We start from the raw sequence: 19,466 nt of genomic DNA, 5'->3' as shown, positions 1-19,466 counted from the left end.
CTTAATTTTCCATTTCCTTTCTCTTCAATATATAATGAGGCCAACAACTTAACCAACCCTATATCTTATCCCTGACAAACTAACCACTTAAAGACCCCTATCCCTCACCCCGGCCCTTTACCCAGCTAACACCTAACCCAAACACTTTAAGCCGACCACTGGACCCACTGTCTAACCACGTCTCTCAGCCTACAGGAACAGTGAAAAGCAGAACTCTAAACGGCTCTACCCCAACTGTAAACGATAACATCTCTCGTTTTGAGGTGCTTTTATGATTTCATATACTTCGGCCATATAAATGTTGCTTCTGACTGCTTAAGGGATATGCAATAAAAAGCCTCAGTTAATAATGGATGGCGACGCGTTGTAAGGTATAGCATAGCATATGCTAACACAGCACACCGCAAAGCTATGAGTGCCATGCCGGAACTGAACAGTGGCTGTTATTACTGCTTTTAATTTAATTAAATTAAATTAAATTTTGTTTGCATATTATCACAGGTACAGTCTCAAATGGCCTAACAGGCCATATATTTATTATACACTTGCAAACTTTCAACAACATATTATGTACTAACTTGAATTAAGGCCCAACTGTGTTAATAAACACTGAGAAAACAGGGTCAGAGTCATTCAAAATGATAGTTAGTTAACATAGATAGTAAGGAAAATGCTGCATGCACTTTTTCGCTTGAACCCTGAGAGATCAAATGTGTCAGGAACTAAATATGTCCATGTATGGGCATGACCATATAAGTATGATGTGTGTCTGTGTATGTGTGTTTGTGTGTGTGTGTGTGTGTGTGTGTGTGTGTGTGTGTGTGTGTGTGTGTGTGTGTGTGTGTGTGATTATTTCCATATTCAGACAGAACCTGTGTCCAGGGCCTCTTTGAGGTTCCTCTTTTGTTCAGACATATAAGTTCCCCCCCTCTGTCTTCCACAGTGCATCTTCTCTCCCGGTCGTCCAGAACTTAGCAGAAGAACCGTCCGACTCCAGTGCATCGGTAGCCTTAAGGACACCATGGCGATGTGGACATCTCCTTCAAAAACGACAAGCTGTGTCCTGTGGCTGCTCACATTCATTATGATAATCCTGTCTGCATTCCAAGGTATGTGGACATGGAATGTGTGTGCTTGTGTGTGTGTGTTTTTGTTTGTGTGTGTGTGCGTGTGTGTGTGTGCATGCATGTGTCTGTGTGTGTGTAGGTGAGTGTGTGAGTGTGTCTGTGTGTGCGTGCGTGCGTTTGTGTGTGTTTCTCTTTGTGCAGTATTGGTTTGAGTATGAATTAATTGTAAAAAAAACAAAAAAACATTAATCAGCAATAAACATCAACTAAATCCCAAAGGATTTCTCTGAACACTTGGGTTGCCGCGGCCCAGCAGACAGCAGGTGCGTTGAGAGTTAACCCAGAGGAACCGACCTGTCCTGTGGTTCTATGGTTCTAGCGGAGGCCCAGGGTCAGAGGGCGATCGCCTGCTGCACGTCTGTCAGCAAGGCTATCATACGGAGCCACGTGTCCGAGTGCTACGTGCAGGAGGCCCAGAGCAGCGAAGACTACTGCGGCATCCAGGCCTACATGTGAGAGCTGCTGGAACGCTCTGGTGCACAGGCTCATTCCTCTGCGTTTCATAGTCTCTCTGTCTTTCTCTCTCTCTCGATTTCTTAGCATTGGCAAGGATGGGCCGCGCAGGTTTTTTTTTTTTATCGGCTCAAATTGTTGCCAGGTGATGTCCCACGATGACATCATCTGACTTGTCTACAGTCTCTCTCTCTCTTCCTTGATGTCTGACAAATTCTCTAATTTCCTCTCGCCGTCTCCCTCTCTCTCTCGCTGTATGTGTATAGAGTAATAGATGTAGATATCTAACAACAGGTGGTGCTGTCACCAAGCTTTTTAGTGTTCAGCTAGACTCCATGTATAAAAAAAAGAAAAAAAAAGAAGAGCTCAAAGTTAACTCAGGGTGAGGCACTGTCCGATGCATGCGTGTTTGGGTGTGTAATTCATGTGAAGTGACCCTGTTTGATTCTCTCCAGTCTCGTTACCATCAGTGGCGACAAGTTCTGTGTGGACCCGAGAGCCCGGTGGCTCAATCAGAAGCTGAAGATGCTCATGAAGGTGTGCATCACTGTCACCCAGTAACTATATGGCATGGGCTCCGTTAGTTTTAGGTCCGTTTAGGAAGTTAGGAGTTAGGAAGAGGAGTAGGGCCACATATTTTATTTGAGTTCTGAGTTTTAAACTAGAATTCTGAGATTAAATCAGTAATCAAACTTTAAAGTCAGAATTCTGACTTTAATCTCAGATTTCCCCCCCCCCAAAAAAATCACATCACATGTGGCCGTAATCCTCTTGTGTGTAGAATACATAGTAAAATATTAATAATTACTAAATTCCTTAAAAAATACATCAAGAATGACAACTTTATCAAGCCAGTTAAGTTTTAAATTTTAAGCAGGCTGGTAAAGTTATTCAACCAGACGAGACAAGCGCAAGCAAAACCATTTTAGGAATATTTTAAGTTTGCAGAATTGTAAAACTGTTGTCTCTCTCTCTTTTAAGAGGGGAGTGTCCTGCCAACCACTGCTGCGGCCTGAATGATGACCATCATTTCCATTTCTTTCTTTCTTATTTATTAATTATTTATTCTTTTTTTTAAACCTATTATTGTTTTAATATAAATATCCTTCACAATGCATTTATTTTATTATTTATTTATTTATTTTATTAATTTTTATATTTGAGTTGGATTGGAAATAAGGTTAAAATAAAGTGTTTATTTTTTTTTATCCGAATTGTTCAGTGTGGTTTATGAAAACATGGAATTGTAACTGAGAAGAATAAAGGTGGAATGGTTGAATAGGAGTTAATCTTTATGTATATATATATATATATATAGTGGGAGACATTTGAATTCAAACAACTCAATGTTCTGTCCACACTAAATGGCTGTGCAACTCACTCAACTAGAGTGATTCTACTTACGCAAAATAACAGTGTATTAAATATCAATCAGTCGTCCTGAAACCTATTCATAGAAATATGTCTGCTTAGCCCGTTGTATATTTCTTACTGATGTGTGTGACTAAGAGGGGATCTTCTGTGACTGTCTGACTGGTATATTTAGGCCAATGTCTGACAGCAGGGATATTGTCTGTTGCTTCGTCTGGCTGCTGGATGACTGGAAGTCCCCTTCAGCTGAATTAGAAACCAAAGCATGACAACAGTAAACTTTCTGACAGCAGCAACACTGATCATCAGGACGAGAGGCGACCATGTGGTCACGTGAGGTCCATCCATATTTAAGTTCAGTCTGGGGTCTTTTCTGCACCATTCATTGAGCTTTCATCTACGGACGATGCGTTCTGAATGTGGAGGTGGTTATTACTTAAAATTACTTTCAAGTTAATCGCGAAAAGAACGGACAACATAAATCACGTGTGATTTATGCGTTTCCCCTCCATGGCCACAAGAGGTCGGCATCCATGCTACGATGCATATTACAGTTTTTCTCACTCGCTTTGGTACATTTCTCAGATCAGAATTGAAATTCTCAAAACGACCTGTTCAATCTTCACATCAGTGTGCTTTGGTATGTTCATGCAAATAATTATGTAAAATTCTCTGCTCTTTCCAACATTATCAATTGCCATGCTGATCAAAATGTGTTGTAATGGGTCTCTATTGACAAGTTGTCATAATATGTCAAGCATATTTCTATACATTTCCATTCGACTTTTTTCTTAATCTGTCCTGAATTGGTAAATTGCTACCAGGTGATTCTTGACTTTCTCTAAAGAAGTGAAATGTGTGAAGTGTTAGATCAACCAACGATCAACCAGTTTACTGAAATAGCTCAAAGGTGCATCTCCTGAACCATGAACTGGCAAGTATATACAGTGGGGCGAAAAAGTATTTAGTCAGCCACAATTGTGCAAGTTCTCCCACTTAAAAAGACGAGAGAGGCCTGTAATTTTAATCATAGGTAAACTTCAGCTATGAGAGACAAAATGAAAAAAAAAATCCAGAAAATCACATTGTCTGATTTCTTAAGAATTTATTTGCAAATTATGGTGGAAAATAAGTATTTGGTCACCTACAAACCAGCAAGATTTCTGGCTGTCACAGACCTGTAACTTCTTTTTTAAGAGGCTCCTCTGTCCTCCACTCGTTTCCTGTATTAATGGCACCTGTTTGAACTCCTTATCAGTATAAAAGACACCTGTCCACAACCTCAAACAGTCACACTCCAAACTCCACTATGGCCAAGACCAAAGAGCTGTCAAAGGACACCAGAAACACAATTGTAGACCTGCACCAGGCTGGGAAGTCTGAATCTGCAATAGGTAAGCAGCTTGGTGTGAAGAAATCAACTGTGGGAGCAATTATTAGGAAATGGAATACATACAAGACCACTGATAATCTACCACGATCTGGCGCTCCACGCAAGATCTCACCCTGTGGGGTCAAAATGATCACAAGAAAAGTGAACAAAAATCCCAGAACCACACGGGGGGACCTAGTGAATGACCTCCAGAGAGCTAGGACGAAAGTAACAAAGGCTACCATCACTAACACACTACGCCGCCAGGGACTCAAATCCTGCAGTGCCAGACGTGTCCCCCTGCTAAAGCCAGTGCATGTCCGGGCCCGTTTGAAGTTTGCTAGAGAGCATTTGGATGATCCAGAACAAGATTGGGAGAATGTCATATGGTCAGATGAAACCAAAATAGAACTTTTTGGTAAAAACTCAACTCGTCGTGTTTGGAGGAGAAAGAATGCTGAGTTGCATCCAAAGAACACCATACCTACAGTGAAGCATGGGGGTGGAAACATCATGCTTTGGGGCTGTTTTTCTGCCAAGGGACCAGGACGTCTGATCCGTGTGACGGAAAGAATGAATGGGGCCATGTATCGTGAGATTTTGAGTGAAAACCTTCTTCCATCAGCAAGGGCACTGAAGATGAAACGTGGCTGGGTCTTTCAGCATGACAATGACCCCAAACACACCGCCCGAGCAACGAAGGAGTGGCTTCGTAAGAAGCATTTCAAGGTCCTGGAGTGGCCTAGCCAGTCTCTAGATCTCAACCCCATAGAAAATCTTTGGAGGGAGTTGAAAGTCTGTGTTGCCCAGTGAAGGCCCAAAAACATCACTGCTCTAGAGGAGATCTGCATGGAGGAATGGGCCAAAATACCAGCAGCAGTGTGTGAAAACCTTGTAAAGACTTAAAGAAAACGTTTGACCTCTGTCATTGCCAACAAAGGGCATGTAACAAAGTATTGAGATGACCTTTTGTTATTGACCAAATACTTATTTTCCACCATAATTTGCAAATAAATTCTTTAAAAATCAGACAATGTGATTTTCTAGATTTTTTTTTTTTCATTTTGTCTCTCATAGCTGAGGTATACCTATGATGAAAATTACAGGCCTCTCTCATCTTTTTAAGTGGGAGAACTTGCACAATTGGTGGCTGACTAAATACTTTTTTGCCCCACTGTATAGCTGGAGCACAACACAATGTTACATTGTCTGACAATGGAAGGACAAGGAATTGGATGGGGTCAACAGCCAGAGAGAAGAACAAGAGGAAGAGGAGTGAGGCTGCGTGAGAACTAGAATGTGTGGCCCAACAGACAGGAATGTCAGGAGGTGTAGTTCCTACAGCAATGAATGTACTGTTTACCCTAAGGAGATCATCCTATGTTCACATTGCTAGCAATGACATGGTCGTCAACAAATTACAGTATAAACAGTCAAAGCATAACTGTGAATCTTGTCCAGTCTCTTGCAATCAATCTCCCACATACACTAAGGTGTAACTTACAATTTACAATAACTGTCTTCAAAACTTTAGCCATATTTTACATCAGAATATCCCTGCACACAAATGACAAAGCAATTTGACTGTCTTATCCGTACACAATGACAAAAGGACTTGTCATTCTGATGGCACTGACATGTTCATTGACACAGATATTTACTTTTGAAGCAATTTGTACGAATTATTTTGAGAAATGCATTAACTGTTTTGCAAATGTTGAGGACTTGCGAGAAATGTACCAAAGCGACTGAGAAAAACTGTAATAAGCACCAATAATGAATATCGGAATCGGTGGTAAATCATGTGCGATAAGAATGCTATTCTCCAGTTTATGAGATGAAAATGGACGGCGTGTGTTTGGTTAGTGGAAGGCCTAAATTATATCCTTAAATTAAGATAAATTACCGTGAGCCCTAATTGTATTTTCAACAACAAAATTATTCGGTATGAAAAATCCTAAATATGCCACGCCCGGTTCTCTTGCATCCTTATTCATCTTCATAAATTTGGTTTATCTTTCTAATCTAGAGTATTTTTTCTGAACTCTTTTCACTCTGGCCACTAGAGGGCGGTCGAGAGATCATGAATCTGCATGAACCAGCAAGTTCACAAATGGGTTCTTGTTTTACATGATCATCAACTTTATTGAAGTGATTGAGTGAGTCTATGAGTGAGGGAGTGATGCCTGGGAATGTGAACCTTGTGTCTACTGAGGGAGGGGGGCATGTGATGGAGGGTACTAGTTGTTCCCATGGTAACCTGGTCAGTCATTAAGGTATGTGCGTGATGCATGAGCATGGGGTGTGGCTCCTGGGATTCACACTTGTTCTATCATCGTCATTAACGACTCTACCCATCCATCTATCTACATGTCTGTCTGTCTGTCTGTCTATCTGTCTGTCTCTGCTTGTCTGTCTGTCTGTCTGTCTGTCTGTTTGTCGATCTATCTCTGCATGTCTGTCCAGGGGCGCCGAAAAGGGGGGGTAAAGGAGACGGATTCTAGGGGCCCATGATGGAGGGGGGGCCCAGAGAGGCACCTAATGATGATGAAATTATAATACAGAAAAAATAATGACACTAAGTTATTAACTAACATATAATCACACATGTTTTATTTTCCATGTCCTGGTAACAATTCCTTTATCTGTTTTGGAAGCATCAACCCCTGCAGGGCCCCCCCTTCCCCCCCTCTATTTACGTAAAATGGTTCAGTCCGACTGGATCAACTGCGGTAGCGCACCGGCGGCCACAGCGGGCAAAGCGGAGGAGACAGCAGTATGCCTCAAAAATCAGGCAGCCAAAAAAGAAAGGAAAATAAATTAAGAGAGGAGAAGGAGTTGAAGGGTCGACAATATGTCACCCAGTATTTCCAAAAAAAAGGTGGGTTTGTTGTGGTGGAAAGTTATGGATATTAACTTTGTCCCTGTCTGTGGTCTAAGCTATAAGCTAGCTCACTTTTCTCACCATGTTAGCTCAAGAAAACTCTGGATTTTTACATTTTACTGCTATATTAGTTAAATAATCAATCCAGTCAAACATTTATCAAGCTGTTCTTATTCAATAATAGTTGATCTCCCCTCTGTGAAAATGATGCCTCGTTCTGAACAGAGTCAAGTGCACCAGAAGCTGCAGCAGCTGTCTGTCAGCCCCCAACTCCCCCTGCCCCTGAATCAGCCCCAGTGCCCCCACATGAGGAAGGAGGTGAGCAGCTGTGTGTGTTGAAATAATAATAATAATAATAATAATACATAATATAATACAAAATATAATACATTTTACTACAGTCTCAAAACAATACAAAGATGAAGGTAATTCATTAAGAAAATGAATTAAATAAAAGGCATTTTGAACAATTTTAATGGTTTAAAAAGCATAAACCCTTTTAAAAAATGAAATAGAAGACGTGCAGTAAGAACAGAGGAGAACATCTGTGGTGTGTGCAGCAGACTGGGGTGACTGCTCTCAGTCCAATCAGAGAAGTTTACATGTTGGTGACTATGCTATTACAAATAGTTATATTATAGGAAATCCTATATAATTAATGTATGTCATGTACACTCTACAGAGCCAGGTCCAGGACCCTCTTCTGGTTTGTCAGGGAGGGATGTGGAGGAAGTGGAGGAAGAGATGGAAGAGGGTACAGATGACAGTGAGAGTGCAGAAACACAGGCGACAGAGAGTGAGGGCGAAGAAGTTGAAAGGAATTCAGAGGAGGATGGACTGAATACAGAAAGAGCCAGAAAGACAACAGAGAGGCAGGAAGAACAACAAGCTGATGTTCAGGTCTTTGAAAGGGAAGAAGATCATTTGACTGATGACCCTGGTTTCTGGCCAGCAGCTTTAACTGATCAGGATAGGGAGAAGATAGTAAGGAAATTGGCCATGAGAGAGAAAGAAGTAGAAATGCCATGTGATTCAAAGGGGAAGCCATTCCCTGACTACCTGAATTATACAAAGGCAGCAAATAAAAGAGAAAAGGTAAACAGAGACTGGCTGACTTTTAGTCAAAGTAATAATTCACTTTATTGCATACCATGTGTGCTTTTCTCCCATGTACAGAAAAAGCCTTCCACTAGTGCACTGACCAGTCAAAATGGGTATAAAATGTGTGATGTGGAGTGGCGTCGAATGTACAATAAATTCCCAGTCCATGAGAGGAGTGAGGCACATAGAGATTGCTACTTAAGATGGAAAAATCTGCAAGGATCTGTAATGAAAGATAGAGGTGTGGATTCTCTGTTTAATAAGGAGTTGCAAACAGAAATAGAGAAAAATAGAGCCATCTTGGAGAGACTCTTAGACGTAACCCTACACTTGGCCTCAAGAAACCTGCCTTTCAGGGGCAAAACCAAAGACCTAGATGACATTCATAATGGCAATTTCCTAGGCACACTGGAGCTCTTGTCACATTATGATCCTCTGCTGAAAGAGCACTTTAAAAAAATCAGGGACAACAAACAAAAACAAAAAGAAGGAAAAGGAACCAGGCTAACACATTATCTTAGCTCTGACAGTCAGAATGAGTTTATCAACTTATGTGGACGACGAGTTCTGAAAAGAATTCTGCAGGAACGGGAGGATGCCATATATTATGCTGTCATCTGTGATGCCACACCAGACATTTCCCATACTGAGCAAAATGTGGTGCTCCTAAGGTATGTTAAATATGACAAAGAAAAAGATGAGTGGGAAATTACGGAGAGGTTCCTTGAATTCAGGGATTTTCACAAAAAGACGGGGAGTGAGATCGCAGAGATGATTCATGCAGTTCTTCGTGACCATGGGATAGACATCGGTGATTGCAGAGGGCAGGGCTATGACAACGGGGCTAACATGTCAGGGAAAATAAAGGGAGTCCAAGCTCAAATACTGAAGAAAAACAAGCTGGCTACTTATTCACCATGTGCCTCCCACACATTAAATCTTGTTGGTGTGCATGCTGCACAGTCAAGCCCAGAGGTATCCACATTTTTCGGCTGCATAAATCGCCTGTACACATTTGTAAGTGGCAGCCCAGAGCGTTGGGCCATCTATAAAGAGCAAACAGGTTGCTCATTGCATCGCCTATCTGATACCCGCTGGAGTGCAAGGATTGAGGCTGTTAAACCTGTGGCAAAGCACCTACCTTCTGTCCTCAAATCCCTTGATAGCATAGTTATGACATGCAGTCTCACCAGTGAAGCAAGATCAGAAGCTAATGGTTTGAGGAAATACTTCATGTCATTTGATGCTGTTGTTCTTCTCACTGTCTGGCTGAAGGTACTGCAAAGTATTGACAACAGGAATGTTATTCTCCAGTCAGGAAAAATATCACTTGACATAGAAGCAGCCAATATCAGAGACTTGACAGAAGAGATGCAGTCTCTAAGAGATGCATGGGACACTCTCCTAGCTGAGGCAAAGTTGATAGCTGGGGAAATGAATGTTACACCTCAGTTAAGCAAGGAGTCCAGCCGCCAGAAGAAAAGGCGGAGATTCCATGATGAAACCGCTGAAGAGGAGACAACTCAGGAGAGTTCAGAAACAGTGTTTCGGAACACTGTGTTTTATACAGCCATGGACCGTATCATCAGTGACTTGGATACTAGGTTCCGGGGCATTGCACATATTGTCAACGAGTTTTCTGCTGTTCTGAAAGTTGGGCAGATTAGTGAGGGCAAAATCTCTTCTGTGTGCCAACCACTGATCACAAAGTATTCTAGTGATCTTACTCCTGATTTTGAAAATCAAGTAAGACACCTAAACAGTGTATATGCAGCCAACTTCCCCCCTAACCTGTCCCCTCTTGAACTCCTGAATGCAATTTGTAAGCTGCAGCTGCAAAGCATCTTTGGAGAAGTGTGCATCGCCTTGCGCATATTTTGCACCCTGCCAGTTACTGTTGCTGGTGGTGAGAGAGCGTTCAGTAAACTAAAAATGATAAAAAACTATTTGAGGTCCACAATGTCTCAGGAAAGACTTTGCAGTCTTGCCATGCTGTCAATTGAGAGTCAGTTGGCTAGAAAGCTGGACTTCAAAGACCTGATAAGTGATTTTGCACATGAGAAGGCTCGGCGTTGGGCTTTGGGTGAGAAGAGTTGAGCAAGGACCAGTGATTGAAAGGTTGCAAAAGGAAGCTTGACTCAGTCGGCAACGTTATATTATATATTTGCCATTCTTTCATATATTAAGTTCTACTTAAATGATGAGAAATCATATATGGCCATTTTGTATTCTGATGGCGTTTTTGTTTTTGCTGAGATTTTTTTCTCTCCACTGATTATAATTGCTATTTTTTCATGGAAGAGTTTATTTCCAATTTAAGAATCAGTGGTGCAGCAAATAAATTACTCAAAATGAATTCCATTGTATTCAGAGTGCTCAGTTCTTCCCCTACTGTACATGTCAACTGTCATGCTGTTCTTCTTTCACAAATATGGTAATGATAGTCAAAAATACCATTAAAATGCATAATTGTATGTAAAATAGCATCAAAAATTGTTGCCGCTGTGTTGGGGGCCCTGTTTAGATTCTTTTCATGGGGCCCAAAACCCCTAGCGGCGCCCCTGTGTCTGTCTGTCTGTCTGTCTATCTCTGCTTGTCTGTCTGTCTGTCTGTCTGTTTGTCGATCTATCTCTGCATGTCTGTCTGTCTGTCTGTCTGTCTGTCTTTCAGTCTGCCTGTCCTCTATCCATCATTAATTTTCTCTCTCTTTATATCGCTCTATGTCTGTCTGTCTGTCTGTCTGTCTGTCTGTCTGTCTGTCTGTCTGTCTCTCTTTCTGTCTGCCTATCCATCAATAAATCTCTCTCTCTCTCTCTCTCTCTCTCTCTCTCTATATATATATATATATATATATATATATCCTTCTATATGTCTGTCACTCTTTATTGCTGACACTTGTCATCATATTTGTCTCATTCACAAGTTTGAACAAGAGTTGTTCCCACTTCATTGAAACACTCTCGTAGGTAGAGGAAGTGAATCAATGACCTCAAGTGTCCGTTCAGACGGACAGTGATACTAAGGAAACGCCTTGACAAAAATTCTGAATCTTGCAGCGTAAATCATGGAGCATTTCCTAAAAACGGGGCGATAAAAACATTTAGAAGATGCTGTTTCCATCCAAACGATTTACAGGTGAGGATGAGAGGAAAGAAGACATGCAGCCAATATTATATGTAGAGTTACTAAACACATTCCAAACAAGCAAGTTCTGCAGACACACCTGGACAGAGAGCCGGCCAGAGTGGCTATTGGGACAACCAGAAGTGTACATATTGGGGTACACATATATGGTAGCATTATGTATAGATATATTTTTTACTTTAAAGATGAACTGAATTGAAATTTGAAGTTTAGTTGATATAACAGATGTATTGTCTGCCTTCAAAAAATGGCTGAACTTGCTAAAAGGGATTAAATTGTACGGTGAAAGTGTTACAGGGCGCCGCCATGTTGGATTTCAACAATCAGTAATGAATTATATAGGGCCAAGGCAGCTGGGGTAATCATACATTTCCACAGGCTACCTTTGAATAGGAAACCAGCCCTTAATACATGGCTGGCAGCCTTAAAACTGACTAACCCTCCGATAGCCCCTGTCATGTCAATCTCCACAAGCTAGCACTCCGACCATAAAGTGTATAAACTATTACTCCCACGATATCACAGATCTATGTTTCCAAGCTGCTAATTAAACCACGGCGGGTCTGTAAACAGAAGTTCAACAAATGTCCCTTTCTACTCACCCTGATGTTCGCCGACTAGCCGATTGCTGATGCAGAGGGAGTTAAACTCGAAGAAGTACTTTCATAGTAATTTGTACCTGTGCAATATCCATCAACATCCACCAGAAAGTAAACCTACAACATCCACCTAAAGTAAACGTGACACTCGTGAATCGCATATGCTCATCCGCGGGTCTATCTCCCAAAGTGCATCTAACATGTCTTTCAGGTCCCGTCCACCCGGAGCCGATTTTTTTGTGAAACCATGTCTTTAATAACCATGTTATTAGGCAGATAATAAACTATGTTCTTTAATAGGTCCATGGTCCCAGGGTGGTTTCAAATAAAACCGGACCTGTGTGGTTTCGTGTTAGGATTCGTGTGCACGCCTGAAGCGACGTTAGAGTTGCGTTGAAAGTTACAGGGTTTTTTTTGTATTATTTTTGTAGCTTTAAATACAGCCCCTTGGTCAATTTAATTACTAACTGTACATTAAAAAGTATTTCTACTCAATCTAAAAGGTTAAAAAACTACTATCTCCTCCTCGACTTGAATGTTTTCATACAGCGCGCAGGCTTGATGCGCTCCACTTTTTTGTGGAGAACCAGTGCCTTGAATATGTAGGTACTACAGCTTTTGTACTGCTCGTTGCGTTTCCACAATGAGTCCGTCTTTACGGAGATATCCCTGAAACGCATCAAAGGAAAACGGAGGGGGAAAGATCGTTTTCGCCTTGTTACTTGGTTGCTATTTATGGGGCGCTCCAGTGTCTCCGCTCGGACGCCCCTTAGAGAGAGCTTGGCCACTTCCAAAACCTCTCTCTCGCCGCACAGCATCCGAAATGCCCTATGCATGGTTATGCAACCTAATCCCACCATTAGATGGTCAAGGTTGACCGGGACCTCTCGGCAGCAGACCGATTCAACGGCAGTGTGCACGCTCCGGCATCACCCACACGCACACCAGCCACACCCACGCGATCCGAAGGTGGAGCTGGAGCCTGAAATTGATCCCTCTCCACCGGGTGGCAGTTGTACACTACAGGCATGTCCCTCACTGGCTCAAACGCGTAACCAGCCATATTAAAATCACTATTTCCCGCCTTGGAGTGTAGAAGACGTTCGCGTGTCTGCAGCAACGACCTATTCCTACCATGCCAGTGACGTCATCGGCGATCTAATACTAAAAGACGGATTTTCTTTTGTTGCAAAAAAAAGGTATATATTGATATATTTTTTAAAAAATTTAGTGTCATTTTCTTCAGAATGTTCATAACTAACACGTTATCGATGTTGATTATTTCAGTTCAGTTCATCTTTAAGGTTCTTTCAGCTTTAAACCAGAGCCGATGTGTAGAAACAGCAGACTCATGTAAACCACATTGTACCTTTAACAGCATAATGTGTAACCAAAATGGAAATAATTGGGACCAGTCAACTAAACAAAGGATTAAATGGTCGTTCACTTAGCGGCCATTTTGGTTCTAAACCCCCGTGCACTTCTTTCAAGACGCAGCAGAACCAACATGACTTTCGACATTTCGAGGTCGGACAAGGGCTTCCCTATCGAGGGTCGGTGTCACACCAAATTTGTACCGGGTGCCAAATTTGTACCGGGTACGTAATCCATACGCAATCCATTCCAAACCTGCCTGGCAACAGATGATCGCGATCATCTGTTGCCAGGCAGGTACAAATTTGGCACCCGGTACAAATTTGGTGTGACAAATTACATTTATTAGCGTTCCTAAATTTATATTTGTATTGCATTTAATTGTTTAATCGAATTTAGCTAGTAACCTCTGTGTTTAATGTGTAGTAAACCGAGTGTTTAACCGCGAATGTTCTTGAACCTTCCTACGTCAATCGACGCGATCGTCCGCGATCATCTGTTGCCAGGCAGGTTTGGAATGGATTACGTATGGATTACGTACCCGGTACAAATTTGGCACCCGGTACAAATTTGGTGTGACAGCGACTGGTGATCAGAAATGTTGGTGGGGCACAATAATAGACAGGGGGTCTGGGGTCTCGGGTCTGGGGTTGGGCCCACCCAATAGTGTTCATGGAAAAAAAAAAAACAACAACAACAATATATATATATATATATATATATATATATATATTTAATGTTTTAATTTTCTTTTCTCATAAAATATAGTTTTTTTTCTTGAATACATTTATAATTTAAAATAGCTACAAAAAAACAATAATATTCAGAAACCCCTCTCGTACTCATTAGTTCTGTCCAGTGACGTCTTTACGCAACATCATGGTCGACGCAGACAGTGAATGGCAGTTTCGTGCACCATCAGATAGCAGCCTCAATTAGCAATGGCTAAACAGCTCCCTTTTAGTCACTTATGATGACATAATCAACTTTTTCATCTCGAAACCTAGGAGAGTCCGCCTTGTGTAGAAGCTCCGGTTAAACCGGGGTTTTATATGCTGGCCCGCCGTGGCATTATTGCTGTTTCTGAAAGTTTTTTCTGAATATGAATTCATTCGATTCGTTTGATCCATATTCATGTTCGGGTTGTAGTCACTATAACGTGAGCTATGCAGTGTTGGATTTGTGTTTTTATTATGTGATATTCTGACATGAGTAAAAGGCATATTAAAATGTACTACCAATCTGCACGTTCTGCACGTTCTCCACTTCATGATTTTATATAATGTATATATATATATATATATATATATATATATATATATATATATATATATATATATATATATATATATATATATATATATATATGTTTGTTTAATCTTTGAAAAAACTAAGGCCCATCCAGATATTCCTAGGCCCACCCATAAATTACGTTCTGAATCCGCCACTGCCCGAGGATGAATTTTCTTGCGCCAATGAAAAGCTGTCTCTGCTTGATAGACAGCAAAAAGTTAGCGAGCTTACATTGACTTCAACGGGGCCGGCGCCCCTGACTTGGAGGAGGGCTTATTTCGAATGACCAATAACTATCCTAGCCCAAATCATTGATGTTCAGACGCATTTAAATGGTTGCTGGCAGTGACAAGTAGGGGAGAGCCGGGTCGATTGAAACAAGGGACGATTGAAACACAGCGATTTCCTCGAAAACCACGCAAGGCTTTCACGTCAAATTTCGTCACTACGTTCAGCACGCAAGACTGACCAACCCCGGGAAATTTCGTGTAATGACGTCACACCGTTCAAATGTTATCCCGCGAACCTGTTTTCGAGAGCGCTAAGAAAAATCCTTCCTGCGGTAGTTATTTTGTAATAAATAGTTGTGTTTTTTGTTTCATGGCATAATAATATGACTATACAACAGATGAATTAGTACTTAAACCTGTGCTAATGTGTGCAATGTAAGAGTTTTGAAGTTTAGAGGTAAAAAACGTTTAAGTGTCAGTTGTCGCTGTCGGGACGATTGAAACACTTGTTTCAAACGTCCCGCACACCACCATGCATAATTGCGCGCACATTGCGTGATCAATACCTGTATAAATCACATAATTAAAAAATGTTTTGCAATGAATAACAACTGCTTTGAATTAATAACATATTTTGAATGTACAAAACGTGTTTATCACATGCATCACTAGCGGCGCCAGGATTTTGATTGTGGGTGGGCCTCCAGAAAACTGGATGGGCCAGTTAAAATAAGCCAACAATAAAAACCGGGTTCCCCTTCATCTCCGTTTCAGCGCTTTTCTGCGGCACTGAGGACAGCGACTCAGTAGCCTACCTGTGTGGCTCTTATGTTGCTGTCCTCAGCTCAGTGCTGAAGCGGACAAAGACATACACCTTGGCATTAAGCCTAACTTCATTTATCTCCTTTGAACGTTCAATACACAAAAAGACTGAAACGGAATTATATCTTTGGACGTTCTGTTTCTCTCTCCATTTATTTACCCAGCACGGCGGGCAGGGAACTGTCCAAAATTATTTAACTGTTTCTTATAAATTCAGAATGACAGAAGAACTGTATGGACATGAAATAACAGCAGCATTGAATCTGACACAGCTGCTAAACACAAACAGCAGGAAAACGATCAAAAATTATTTCTCCTGTAGCTTATTTCTTAAGAATAATTAAATGAATAACATATCTAACCATATAAACAAAAGCATAACAATCCGAGATAACTGATAAATAATCACAAATGCACACAATTCAATTAAAACTTGCTTGTGGGACTTGGGGCTGACAGCAGGAGACGGCGGGGTTTCGTGCTGAACCCAGCAAGAATTTCTTGATATTCCAGTGAATTAGTCAATTCCCTTTCAAATGAAAGCAGGGACAAAGAGTGTAGTCTATCTGTCAACATTGTAGCCCTGGTGCCTGTTTTTATCCGATTGACAGCTGAAAAGAGTCTCTCCACAGTACATGTCGTCATGGGTAATGTGAGGAGGCTGTTCATGTTGGGGAAAAGATCACGGGGGCATGCACTTCTACGAGTGTTTCTTTTTTCTCGTTCATGGTCTTGTTGGCCTTTGCCTTTCTTTTAAGCTGCTACACAAACACAGTGTGCTCTGCGTCTTCCACCGGAATGGAAAAGTGCGCGCAGGCGGGCCGGATGAGAGCCTTGTCACCAAAGGTGTCTGACCGTGGCAAGCAGGCAGCAGCGGCTCTCATAAAGCCGTATGTGTCGGGCTTGAAACGAGTGTTCAGCTCCATCATCTGCTTGTCCAGTATGTCATTCCATAATTTCTGTAGGTCAGAGTTTTGCTGTACAGGTGATGATTTGCCCAGAATAGAATCAACGTGCGTATTGCAGCCTGTGGGTAGGTAGAAGCCGCTGATTGGCTGAGAAGCTTTTACTCAAAGATTTACTCAGGCTGCTTATTGGATGAACAGCTAGAATGAAAATCACTCACTACTCACTATAGGCCTGGGTCAAAATGGGTGGGCCCAGGCCCACCCGGGCCCAATGGTAGCGCCGCGGGTGACATGCATCAAGAGATTATTACCAAGAGAGAAAAATGCCGCGAGTCAGAAGGAGAACCACCTCCCGTGTGCTGGTTCCTGCAGTACCTGTGTATGCCAGGGCCTGCAGCGAAGTCTATTCTGGGAGCTCAGTGAGACAGGCAGCATTGGCCAACAACATTAACCATGTCACGTTGTCACGCTACCTCAAGCGGAGGGCAGAGGAGGGCAGTGAAGCAGCTAGGTCCCCTGGCTATAACCACAAAAAAGCACAATAGTTTTTTTTTAAATAAATAAAAGGATGCAACTGTGTATCCCTAAACATGACTTAGGACAGGGAAATAAGTAAATTTAATGCAAATTTAGTCGTCAAAAAGAAGAACAGTGAGTTTAAATCGAAATGTGCATTTTGACAATTACGCACGGGCCAAAAATATATTTAGACCTATTTATATTATGCGGAATAATGTGAAATTTTAGCAATGACGAGCTAATAAATGTAATTTGTAAAGTTAGGGCTATCTGTCTTGTCGCGCTCAATGAACGACTTCGCGAATGTTCTTGAACTCAATGAACGACTTCGCGAATGTTCTTGAACCTTCCTACGTCAATCGACGCGATCGTCCGCGATCATCTGTTGCCAGACAGGTACAAATTTGGCACCCGGTACAAATTTGGTGTGACAAATTACATTTATTAGCGTTCCTAACTTTATATTTGTATTGCATTTAATTGTTTAATCGAATTTAGCTATTAACCTCTGTGTTTAATGTGTAGTAAACCGAGTGTGTAACCGCGAATGTTCTTGAACCTTCCTACGTCAATCGACGCGATCGTCCGCGATCATCTGTTGCCAGGCAGGTTTGGAATGGATTACGTATGGATTACGTACCCGGTACAAATTTGGTGTGACAGCGCCCTAGCGCACTCTATTGACCCACCTCCACTGGTCGGGACATGTTAGAGGTAGATAGATTGTTAGAGAGAGAGAGATAGATATAGATCAATATATTTATATATCTATATATACATATAGATAAATAGATATACATATAGATCGATATATTTATATATCTATATAGATCTACAGACTAAGAGATAGAGAGAGAGAGAGAGAGAGAGAGAGAGAGAGAGAGAGAGAGAGAGAGAGAGAGAGAGAGAGAGAGACGGAAGAGAAATATCACTCCAGCACTTTTCCTTTTCACAATATAAATATCCCTCTCCTGCTGAGAGAGGGCAGTCCAACGGTCGAAGAACATTAACACCAGATCTTCTCTGCCGTCTTCCTGTCTATTTCAGAACCAGTGAAGATGACGACCTGTGGCACTGTGACGAAGAGCCTGCTGCTGCTGGCTGTGGTGGTCGCTCTGACCGGACAAGGATCTGCAGGTGAGGGGAGGAAGGTGACGATGGGGACCTGGGTTCTCAGGGTACGCCACGAGAACCAAGGTACGGACCGCCATCTTACAATGTGAAAGTTAGGGAAACTAACCGTCTTTCTGTCTCTCCTTCAGCAGAGAAGAAGTTCTCTGAATGCTGCACCAAGGTGTCCACACAGCGGATCACTGAAACCATCGTGGACTACATGGTGCAAAAGAGAAACTATTACTGTGTCAATGCCGTCATGTAAGTGACCAGCCATATATAATGAATGTGTTCTTCAAAAGAAACATCTCTACCTTTGAACGTGTTTTCGGTTGTGTGTCTTCGTTTGAACGTGTGTGTTAGGATGTGTTAACCTCATATAGGGTGTCATCCATGGCTCAGACTACTCACGGTGTCTCTGTGTTTTGTGTAGTTTCCAAACAGAGAATGGTGGTTTTTACTGCTTCAAACATGATGAGCCCTGGGTGATGAAGAAGGTCAGGCAGCTTAGGGCTTTGAAAATGTCAAGGTAAGTGTCCCTCACTAATTCACTGACACACTCATTCCTTCACACACTCATTCATTCACACACAGCACAGTTTATGAAAAACAAAATCTAAGTCTCTGTGTTTGTGTTTCACAGGGCAGAAAAAAGATTAGCATTGGCCTCCGCCACCGCCTTCCTGAAGATCATCACCTCCAGCTCCTCTCCTCCACCATTGGAGTGAACCACCGCCATGCCCTCAACGCATTATACCGTCCAATAGAAATGCATCTTATTCAGCGGCGGCCAATGAGCTCCAAGATGGCTGACAAGATACTTTTGAAGAGGAAAACAATGAACTGCTAGAACTTTTTTTTAAAATTAATTTTGAGTACTCCAGATATACAAGCATTTTTGTGGAAGTGGATAAGGGCCACATGTGATTTTTTTTTAATGAGTTCTGAGTTTGAAATCAGAACTCAAAAAAAGAATCACATGTGGCCCTAATCCTCTTCTCTACATTGTCAACCCCTTATAGGTTATTGATTAAATTATGATAATATAGCACGACAGTTAAATGTATTTTCAAAAGGGAGTCCTATTTATTAATTGCGTTCATCAATGTCCGTGCATTATGTTACAATGTTATATCGCTGTTTATCTATAAGTTCA

At 41.6% G+C, this 19,466-nt stretch overlaps 1 protein-coding gene across 1 annotated transcript; it reads left to right on the top strand.

The window, feature by feature from the left end:
- Positions 1-17,897: 17,897 nt before the first annotated feature.
- LOC307089060 (uncharacterized protein) lies at positions 17,898-19,148 on the top strand. The gene is made up of 5 exons (XM_079755154.1): positions 17,898-17,911; positions 18,245-18,334; positions 18,460-18,571; positions 18,744-18,839; positions 18,954-19,148. The coding sequence occupies exons 2-5, from the start codon at positions 18,256-18,258 to the stop codon at positions 19,036-19,038; spliced, it is 372 nt and encodes a 123-aa protein (XP_079611280.1). The 5' UTR covers positions 17,898-17,911; positions 18,245-18,255; the 3' UTR covers positions 19,039-19,148.
- Positions 19,149-19,466: the final 318 nt, after the last annotated feature.

This window comes from Pollachius pollachius, assembly GCF_949987615.1.
Source record: "Pollachius pollachius genome assembly, chromosome: 17".
Taxonomy (NCBI): Eukaryota; Metazoa; Chordata; class Actinopteri; order Gadiformes; family Gadidae; genus Pollachius; species Pollachius pollachius.
The sequence above is the reverse complement of the archived record's forward strand: the minus strand, read 5'-3'. Positions and strand labels throughout refer to the sequence as shown.